Source organism: Asparagus officinalis, chromosome 4, assembly GCF_001876935.1.
Source record: "Asparagus officinalis chromosome 4, Aspof.V1, whole genome shotgun sequence".
NCBI lineage: Eukaryota > Viridiplantae > Streptophyta > Magnoliopsida > Asparagales > Asparagaceae > Asparagus > Asparagus officinalis.
The window spans coordinates 107,132,497-107,144,029 of NC_033797.1; the positions used below are offsets into that span (position 1 = coordinate 107,132,497).

At 38.6% G+C, this 11,533-nt stretch overlaps 1 protein-coding gene across 1 annotated transcript in view; it reads left to right on the forward strand.

The window, feature by feature from the left end:
- Positions 1-11,533, forward strand: part of LOC109837946 (methionine S-methyltransferase) — a 55,501-nt gene that overhangs the window by 42,082 nt on the left and 1,886 nt on the right. The window contains exon 11 of the mRNA XM_020406334.1: positions 8,397-9,362. Within this exon, the coding sequence (XP_020261923.1) occupies positions 8,397-9,362 (966 nt within the window). The remainder of the gene's footprint in view (positions 1-8,396; positions 9,363-11,533) is intronic.

Genomic DNA, 11,533 nt, shown 5'->3' on the forward strand with positions numbered 1-11,533 from the left:
TCATGTCTCTCTGAAGCTTTAGGGCGTTGAGTTGACTTTGGAACTCGTCGAGCCTTTTGTCCCGGGGAGTACTACTAGCACGCGACGCCCCTCCCAATGACTTGGATGAAAAGTCCGAAGACGATCCGGGGTTATCTTCTCCTTCCTTCGTGTGAGGAGGAGTAAGTTACCGTCCTTTGTTCTTTGTGGTTTTCCACGGAGTGCGCGAAGTCCTCGCTTTCTTCTTCTTCTTTTTGCTCAGAAGATGCTCCAACATCTCTTTTATGGAGTTGATGGTCGCTTGCTGCATGGCTATTGTAGCATGCTGCTCTTCATATCTCCTAGCAACCTCATTAGGGACTTCTATCATGTGCATCTTTGCATGCTTGCCCTGAACTAAACTTGAGGCTTGAGATGTTGCTCTTGCTGAGCAAACTTCGTCATCGTCGTCGGAGATAGGCGCTAAGCGTGCGTAATCAAATGGGATGATAACCCCCGTTTGAGTACGTGTGTGTTGGTAGACACCCTCGCGTTCAATAGGGAGGTACTTCAATCCCGGGGAAAATTCCGGATCCGATGAATCCGAATGTTAACCGTGGTGGCTGGGAGTTTTAAATCATCAGCAGCTCGTCTCCTCTGACGATTGCGTCTCCGACTAGGAGGTCTTGACTCTGGAGGCTGCTAAGAATGCCTCTCGAACACCGATGGTTTTGGTGTTTCAGTACACTGGCATTTAGCAAGTACTGCCTTAATGAGCCTTAATGATTTGTGGTGGGACAAGATAGATTTTATTCTTGACTTCACTAGCTCATTCTATGAAATGATAAGGGTCACCGATACCGATACAGCATGTCTTCATTTGGTGTATGATATGTCGTATACAATGATTGAGAAGGTGAAGCAAGCTATTTATAGGCATGATGGTAAAAGGGATAATGAGGAATCTCCTTTTTATGAGGTGGTTCACAAGATCTTGGAGGATCGATGGAACAAGAGCAACGCCCCACTTCAGTGCTTGGCACTCTTTAGTTCCAAGATAATATTTCACATTTCACTCTTTAATGCGAATATTTTTATTAATCAATACCTTGTGGGCTAATTCATGTTATTAACAAACATAAGTATTATCATTCCATGTGGCTCAATGGGAACATCAATCGACAAGCTCCAAATCAAGATCTTGAGATCTCTACGGGAAGAGCAAAGTGCTTAAGAAGATACTATCCTAACCCCGATGAACGATGGGCGGTGAACTTGGAATATGCTAAGTTTGTGGGGGTTTTGGAGGGCTTTTAGGGATCCGGTTTCTCTTTCTGATAGAGGATATATGGATTCAAAGTCATGGTGGCTTCTTTATGGTCCAAGTACTCTAAATTTGCAAACATTGGCTGTAAAGTTTCTAGGCCAACCTTGTTCCTCTTCTTGTTGTGAACGGAATTGGAATACATATGGTTTCATTCACTCCTTAAAGAGGAACAAGCTAACCCCGGCACGTGTGGAGGATCTTGTTTATGTTCACACCAACATTCGCTTACTTTCTCGAAGTTCGGAAGAGTATATAGAAGGGGAATCAAGAATGTAGGATATTGATGGAGATGTCTTCGACTCATTTTAAGGTGCCGGCATTTTAGATGTTGCTGCTCTTTCTTTTGACGAACCCACGTTGGAGGCCGTTGTGTTTGAGGAGGATGAAGGAGTTGAAGCCATAGAACGATCTTTTTGATGTTTCAACTTGAAAACTTTATTTTAAGATACGCTTTTTGAAGAAAAACTAAGTTTCTTTTTTTCTTATCGATAAAATATTTATAACCTAATATATATAAGATGTGGCCGGCATTCTAGTCCACCAAATAAGGAAACAAAATTCCTTCAAATAAGGGATCTTAACTAAAACTGGAAAACAAAAATTAAATCAAATCTTTTCTAAAACAGAATCTAAATCTAATCCCTTCTAAAACAGAAACTAAATCTAATCTTTTCTACACTCCCCCTCAAGCTAGGTTGTATATGTTATACAAACCAAGCTTGGAGTTCAATTCATCAAAAATAGCTCTTGGAAGTGCTTTGGTGAGAACATCAACAATCTGCTGTCTTGTTGGAACATAACTGAGTTGAACAATCCCATTGTTGATCTTCTATGAGATGAAGTGTCTGTCGATCTCAATATGTTTTGTCCTGTCATGATGAACAGGATTTTTGGCTATGCTAATAGCAGCTTTGCTGTCACTAAGCATCTTCACTGCATTCTGTGTTTGAACCTTGAGTTCTCTTAAAAGCCTTTGAAGCCACATTCCTTCACATATTCCCAATGCCAAAGCACGATACTCTGAGTCTACACTACTACGAGAGACAACAGCTTGCTTTTTGCTTCTCCATGTGACAAGATTACCCCAGACATATGAGCAATAACCAGTAGTTGATCTTATGTCTGTTAATTCTCCTGCCCAGCTAGCATCAGTGTATATTTCTGCATTCTTTTTTTGAACCTTAAGTTCTCTTAAAAGCCTTTGAAGCCACATTCCTTCACATATTCCCAATGCCAAAGCACGATACTCTGAGTCTGCACTACTACGAGAGACAACAGCTTGCTTTTTGCTTCTCCATGTGACAAGATTACCCCAGACATATGAGCAATAACCAGTAGTTGATCTTCTGTCTGTTAATTCTCCTGCCCAGCTAGCATCAGTGTATATTTCTACTTCTCGTTTTTCAGACTTTCTAAATAGTAGACCATGCCCTGGAGTCATCTTTAGGTACCTCAAGATTCGATTTATTGCTTCTATATGATCCTCATTTGGATCATTCATGTGTTGGCTTACTACACTGACTGAGTATGCAATATCAGGTCTAGTATGAGACAAATAGATAAGCTTACCAACAAGTCTTTGGTATCTTCCTTTATTCACGGGACTGATGTCTTTACTCCTATTCAGCTTCTTATTAGGATCCATAGGTGTGTCTGCAGGTTTACATCCAAGTAGACCTGTTTCACTTAGTAAATCTAGGATGTATTTTCTTTGGGATATGACAATTCCTTCTTTAGACCGAGCCACTTTCATGCCTAGAAAATACCTTAGGGTCTCAAGGTCCTTGATTTCAAACTCTATAGCCAACATATTTTTGAGATTGACAATTTCCTCTGAATCATCTCCTGTCAGGATGATGTCATCAACATATACTATGAGAATAGCAATCTTTCCTCCTGGTTTGCGTTTGATGAACAAAGTGTGATCAGCCTGACACTGGTGATACCCATTAACAGTCACTGTCCTAGCAAACCTATCAAACCAAGCTCGTGGAGACTGCTTCAAACCATACAAGGACTTCTTCAGCTTGCACACTAACCTGCTGTTTGAACCGGTTTCCATTCCTGACGGAATAATCATATAGACTTCTTCTTCTAGATCTCCATTAATAAAGGCATTCTTTACATCAAGTTGGTATAGAGACCAATCTTAATTCACTGAAAGAGAGTAAAACTCTAACTGTGTTGAGTTTGGCAACCGGAGCAAATGTCTCCTGGTAGTCAATCCCATATGATTGTGTGAAGCCCTTGGCTACAAGTCTAGCTTTGAATCTTTCAACACTCCTGGTAGTCAATCCCATATGATTGTGTGAAGCCCTTGGCTACAAGTCTAGCTTTGAATCTTTCAACACTGCCATCTGCCCTGTATTTCACTGTGAATATCCACTTACAGCCAACTAGATTGTTGCCCTATGGTAGTTTAACTAGAGTCCATGTATTGTTCCTTTCTAGAGCCTGAATCTCCTCTTCCACTGCCTTCTTCCATGTTGGAATTCTTAGAGCTTCTTGTATTGAATTAGGCACCTGCACGTTGTCAATAGTTGAAACAAAAGTTCTGTATGGAGGAAACAATTTTCCATAGGCTACATACTTCTCAATAGGATGACTAGTGCACCCCCTAACCCCTTTCTTGAATGGTGTCCTGTTTATGCTCAGTAGGTCTTCTCCTTCTATAGACACGTAGTTCAGAATTGTCAAGTGAATGGTGTCCTGTTTATGCTCAGTAGGTCTTCTCCTTCTATAGACACGTAGTTCAGAATTGTCAAGTTGTGGCTGATTTGAGTCAAGTGAGGTTGTTTCTCCTTCTATAGACACGTAGTTCAGAATTGTCAAGTTGTGGCTGATTTGAGTCAAGTGAGGTTGTTTCAGCCACATGAATAGACATGGGTGGAACTGTTTTAGGATTGTGAGTATCAAGTTGTAGGTGATTTGAGTCAAGTGGGGCTATTTCAGGAGCAGGGACTGGTGTTTTTTTCGGGACAGTTTCAATGACAGGGATAAATTTTGGTTGAGTAGATATATCATTAGTGTCTTGAAGAAGATCCCAAATCTGATATTCTCTTGAGTTCTCCCCCTGAATGTCAGATTTGGAAAAATAGAACTGATTTTCAAAGAATGTCACATCCATGGAGTTGTATACTCTTTGAGTGATTGGAGAGAACACTTGTATCCCTTTTGATTGGGGGAATAACCAATAAAGATACACTTAAGGGATCTTGGATCAAGTTTGGTACGTTGATGTTGGTGAATGTGAACAAAGGAGGAACAACCAAACACTTTATGAGTGGTAGTTCAGAAGAAAAAGAGCGGACATTGGGATAGGTATTGAGGAGTATCTGACGAGGGGTTTAAAATTTTAGGACTCGGCTAGGCATCCTATTGATGAGGTAGGTGGTAGTAAGGATGACTTCCCCCCAAATATATTTAGGAACATTGTTGGTGAACATGGTGGCACGAGCAACTTCTACTAAGTGTATTTTTTCTTTCAGCCACCCCATTTTGTTGTGGGGGTGTCAACACAAGAACTGATGTGAATGATACCATGTTTGGAGAGATAAGAGCTAAGAATAGAATTAAAATAATCTCTGGCATTATCAGTCTTAAGAACTTGGATTTTGCTCTGAAATTGGGTAGAAATCATGGAGTGGAAGGAGTGGAATATTGTAGATGTTTCTGATTTTTCTTTCATGAGAAAGGTCCAAGTAGTTCTTGTGTGGTCATCTATGAATATAATAAACCACCTAGCCCTAGTAATATTTTTGATACGTGAGGTTCCCCAAATATCACTATGAATGACAGAGAATGGATGTGAAGGTTTGTATTGTAAACTGGAATATATATTTCTAGTATGCTTTGCAAGTTGACAAATTTCACATTGATAGACATTCAAACTTTTATTGATGAATAAATGTGGAAACAACTTCTCTAAATAACCAAAGTTTGGATGACCAAGGCGAAAATGTCATAACATAACTTGACTTTCAATTGAACTTGAATTGGAAACAGACACAGAATTTGAAACACACTTGACTGAACTTGAATTGGAAACAGACACAGAATTTGAAACACACTTGACTGAATTTGATGTAGGACCAAAACTTGACGATTGAACTTGTCTACCGAGGACACACTTGACTGAATTTGATGTAGGACCAAAACTTGACGATTGAACTTGTCTACCGAGGAGATTATTTTCATTGAGCAAATATAGGCCACCATGCATCTCAGCACTGCCAATCACCTTCCCCGAATCCACTGCCTGAAAATCACAAAGATTAGAATAAAACTTAGTCACACAATTGAGGTCACGAGTAAGTTGGCTGATGGAAATTAAACTACAGTTCAATTTGGGAACATAAAGGACAGGAGAAAGCAGAAGGTCCTTTGTTAATTGAACGGATCCGATTTCTGCCACTGGTGATAAAGAGCCATCAGCTATTCGGACTCCAGAACTGCTAGTACACGGCTGATAATTTTTGAGTAGGCTGATGTCTCCAGTCATGTGATCTGAGGCTCCTGAGTCGATTATCCATGGCTTTAAAGATTTATTTTGGACAATATAGGTATAGGATAAGGTACTTTGGTGTGCAAGGAGACTAATGGGTGGTTCGCAGGTGCTTGAGATGGTTGTCCTGAACTCGACGCTTGACTCAGCATTTTTTGCAGTGCTTCAATCTGCTCTCTAGAGAAAGGACTGTTCTCTGTGGTGACTGCAGCATTTGCACGGTTTTCTCTCTTAAACCGAGTATGGGATGGCTTCCAATCTGTTGGTTTGCCATGTAGTTTCCAGCAAGTAGCCTTGAAATGACCAAGTTTCTTGCAATGGTCACACCAAGGCCGCCCTTTTCCAGATTTATTGGGTTGAGAAGAATTGTGGGTGAACAAAGCCGAGCCTTTCACTGCAGGTTTATTTTCTGTCAGCATCAATTTCTTTCTACTTTCCTCTCTTCTAACTTCTGCAAAGGCCTCTCTAAGATTAAGAAATGGCTTGATTCCCATGACTCTTCCCCTGACTTCATCTAGATCCTTGTTTAGACCAAGAAGAAATCGAATAGTCCTTTTTTGCTCAACAATTTGCTTATACATAGCAGAATCATCAGCACATTTCTAGGAATAGACCTCATACAGATCTAATTGCAACCAGCAGCGTGTGAGGGTGTTAAAATATTGTGTGACTCATATCTCTTTGTTTGAGGTCATATAATCTTGTTTCAACCTCAAACAGTTCAGAGGTATTTTCTGTGCTTGAGTACGTTTCACGTGCAGCCTCCCATATGTCCTTGGTTGTCTTGTGAAGCAAAAAGTTTTCTCCAACTTCAGTGGTCATGGAATTTATCAGCCAAGACATAACAAGATGATCATCAATCTTCCAAGTTCGATGTTTGGGATCTGTAGTCTCCGGAGCCACAGTCTCGTCGGTGAGATGTCCATCCTTTCCTCTGCCGCAAATATACATGAATACAGATTTAGACCGTTGGAGATAATTCTGGCCATGGAGTTTATGATTTGTGACGATATTCAAGGGGAAATCAGGGATGGAAGGGACAAGGGAATTAACCTCAGATCTAGAAGTGATTTCTGAGGAAGATGAAGTCATGCCGTATTTGGTCATGGGAAAGAACAAGAATGGTCAGATGAAGGAGGTGACCAGATAGCGATGAATGAAGAAGAATGGCTAGGGCATAGATATGTGCTCTGATATCATGAAGAAAAACTGAGTTTCTTTTTTTCTTATCGATCAAATATTTACAGCCTAATATATATAAGATGTGGCCGGCATTCCAGTCCACCAAATAAGGAAACAAATATAAGATGTGGCCGGCATTCCAGTCCACCAAATAAGGAAACAAAATTCCTTCAAATAAGGGATCCTAACTAAAACTGGAAAACAGAAATTAAATCAAATCTTTTCTAAAACAGAATCTAAATCTAATCTCTTCTAAAACAGAAACTAAATCTAATCTTTTCTACACTTTTGGTTTTGTAATTTTTATATTTTTGCAATGTTAGTAACTTAAGTATTTTGTAGCCATGGAATTAGTTGCAATTTGAACTTTATTCTCTTGTATTTTTATATGCTCAAGATAAAAGTAATGAAAATTAAAATTTGGTATTATCTTCAAATTAGTTACATAACTTACATTTGTCATTGATTATACAAGCCAATGTTACATAATAATATAACATAAAAATTGATCTATTTTTCTATATGTTCATCTTTTCTTTCTTGACTTCTTTAACATCATTGTCTTCAATTTTCTGAGAGATCATTGTCATCCCGACGTCTTAATTCACACCTGCAACACACACTTTCCTTTAGTTTCTTATTTATAATCTCCATTTTACATAACAAAAAATATGAAAATGTAATAGGAATTTAATTCAATATTGATATATATATATATTATTATAATATTAAAAAATCTAGCCGTGTTGCCGTGTCCTGTTTTTTTTTTGTTTTGCCGTGTCTGTGTCGTGTCTGTGTCGCCATGTCCTATTTTTTTGGGTTTTACCGTGTCCATGTCGTGTCTGTGTCGTCGTGTCCGTGTCCGTGCTTCATAGTTACTCGCTGCACATAAACATTCTATTAAATTCTAATTTCATGAACTTATTACAGAAAAACTGCATATATTACTTCATATTAAATGTTTCTTTGGATCTGGTAATTTGGGGTTAAATTTCTGTCCTCTCTCTCTCTCATAGTCTCATCCTTTTGTAAAGTGCTATATTCAGAGAATTCATAATCACAAACATTGTCTTTATAGGGGCTCATATTTTGGGCTTTCTTTGTTCTTTATCTCAGGACTAAAGATCTTTTAACACTTCTGAAAGTACTTGACTTTAAAAAAAAAGAAAACTACAGCAGAAAGATGCTTCTAGAAATCCAATTTAGAGCTAACGAGTCAAATGTGCTCCAAAGCCATTTATGTTTAATTGAAATATTCAGTTCATTTCAATGCAAAAGTCCACATTCACTTTATTTTCTGAAATATGAGAGCCAAATTTAATGTTGCAGTCTGGTCTATTATATTATATTAAGATATTGTTCCTTTTGCTTTAATCCAGGCTTATATTGAAAAAGTATTCAACCTAAGTTTTCTTTATTTTACAGAGAGGAAGTGCATTTGCAGATTCCCCCGATAGCACAAATCTCAGAAGTTCTGCTATTTCTACCTTAAACGATGTGGAGCTTTCGATAAGTGAATCAAAGGATTCAGCCATTATCCACATGGATGTAGATCAGAACTTTCTACCCATTCCTTCAGCTGTTAAAGCTTCCATTTTTGAAAGTTTTGCAAGACAGAACATGGCGGAGTCTGAAACTGATGTTCGATTGGGACTCCACCAACTACTCAAGAGTAACTATGGTTTCCTAACTGATTCCTCGTCAGACTTTATCTACGGAAGCTCTCCCGTTGCACTGTTCAATAAGCTAGTTCTTTGTTGTATTCAGGAGAGAGGGACTTTGCTCTTTCCTTCGGGAGCAAATGGGAACTATGTATCTGCAGCTAAGTTTATGAAAGCAAAGACAGTCACTATTACAACCCAGTTAGAAACAGGTTATAAGATTGTAGCAAAGACACTTGAGAGCCTGCTTAATAACGTAAGCAGGCCATGGGTGTACATAGCTGGCCCCACGATTAATCCAACGGGTTTGCTCTACAGCAATAAAGAGATTCGGGAGATACTATCTGTGTGTGCTCGATTTGGTGCAAGAGTGGTGCTTGACACTTCTTTCTCTGGCTTGGAGTTCAGGACTGAGGATTGGACTGGATGGGATCTGCAATCCAGTATTTCCGAGTTGAAGTCACTAAATTCTTCTTTCTGTGTGTCTCTTCTCGGAGGTTCATCATTTGAGATTCTAACTGGAAGCCAAGAATTTGGCTTTTTGGTTCTGAATGAACCTCAGTTGACTGATCTATTTTACAGTTTCTCGAGCTTCTGCAGGCCACACAACACAGTTAAATATGCTGTAAAGAAATTGTTGGGTCTTAGAGAGCAAAGGGATGAGCACTTCCTAGCAGACATTGCCAAACAGAAGCGGATTCTTAAGAGTCAATCTAAACAGCTTTCAGAGGTTTGATTTTCTCAGCATTTAGCATTTGATTTCCCTCTTTCATTATAAACTTTCAAGTCACTGATACACATTTGCAGAACATTATATGAATGTGTCCATATTAGTCAACTGCCATCTCTAAGATCTCTTAATGATGAATGTTTCATAGAAACATAAGGTGGGCTTTGCAAATTGATGTCTTGCATCCTGTCATTTGCACATGCTAATACAGTTAGACTGAAATTCAAAAAATTTGGAAGCTCCGGTTGAATCATTTGATGCAAACTGAATTTCTTTTTATACAAGACTTCCTTTTGTCATCACAATTTGATGATGAAGCTCTGAATCCTTTGATTATTCTTTGTATGGTCTGAAAATTGAAATGGCTAATACAATGAACGGTGGGAACTGTGATCAAGAAGGGCTCGCACACTGACACCCACACCAAAAAGTCATCTGTGACAAACACACACACACAGAGTCACACACAGGCATATGCATGCTGATCAACACAAAAGGTAGCTGAATGTTAGGCATGCATTTGATACCCAAACTAACCAGTGGAACCATGAGCAGCTGTCCAGGCTGAATCTCCAAACCGTCACTCATGAACTTCAATTGCCTAGGAGATGGACATCTTTTAGTGACTGGTTATTTAAGGTATCAATGAGTGCTATGTGCTCTTTTACACCCTTGAGTGCTATGTGCTCTTTTAGTGACTGGTTATTTGAAGTAGGAGATAAACAATGAGTGCTATGTGCTCTTTTACACCCTTGATGCGGACCGGGGCATAAGCACCGATTTGAAAGTAGAAGTACCCGAATGTAATGCCTTAGATGCCGATCCAAATCTAATCGGAAAGTACAAGGTTCTTGATGTTGTGAATTTTGGTGAGGTACTCAAATCTGAAGGGCATCTGAAAGGAGGAGTAGGTAGTGATATTATTGTTTACCTGTGAGTAGTAACGTTATCACTGCTCACCGGTGAACAATAACGGCTATTACTGTTCACTCGTGAAATTTTTGCTTGAGTTGGACATTGCTGATTCTTTTGGAGGGATTGATAGAGAAGGATAATTGAAAAGAGAGGGTTTTAATCTAGGATACCCTGACAGGCTGTCATACTCGTATCGCGTACGTTTTGGGTGCGGTTCCGCATCCAAACGGCAGGGGTATGTGAGATTTATTTTACTCACACATGAGAGGACAATTACCAGAGCTAAAAATAGGTGTATTTGTCTATTGGGTCTGTTTTTTAGATCCAATAACCTAATCCAAGGCTTGAAGAAGACGAACAGTCTCTCTCTATCTCTCTCTCTCAAATTTTTATTCACTTAGTGGAGAACTCTCTCTCTCTCTCTCTCTTTCTTAATTTTATATTCACTTAGAGCATCTCCAACAGTTTCCCCAAAAATTTCTCCAAAATAGGGAAGCAAAAGTCATATTCTCCAAATTATTTTTGCTTTAATTCCAACAGCTTCCCCATTTTGAAGAATCCTGCATTTATTACAATAATAAAAATATTCTGCATCCCTATTTTAGGATGCTCTTATGCATTGGAACTTCCCTTATGGCTTTTTTTGTAATTACGGATTTTTTTATATATTTATTTTCTTCTCCAACCCGTATTGAAAAACGTGTTGCATTTATGATAAAACTCTCCCCAAATATTTAAAGAATGCCCCAGGTTTGGGGAAGACTCCCTTTTTTTCTCCTTCATCCCTATTTTGGGGAATGGGATGGGAAATCTGTTGGACCAAAAAAGCTCAAAATTCTCCAAAAATAAGAATACCAATAAAATGAGGAAGCTGTTGGAGATGCTCTTAATGGAGAATGACATCATCTCCCACATGGGCTTATCTATCATGAGATGAGAATGGATTTTATTTTTCATATTTTGTTGGCTAGGGTGACAGTGATACACATGCCACATATGATCCTTACTTTTGGAATTGAAAAGTCTACTAGTCCTTACTAGTCATGGAGATGTTTGAAGTAGGCATTTTTTTTTCTTATTTGTGATAGTTTGATTTTGTCTTTTTTATTTGTTTTTTAAACAAAAAGCCAGAGTTTCAAAAGGTTTGCTCTATTGGGAATTTGATAATGTGTTTGAATCAAATAAAAGAACTTAAAATATAAAGAGAAACGTGAGATAGTTAAGACAATTTGTAGCTTTGTAAATTATTTATTTCA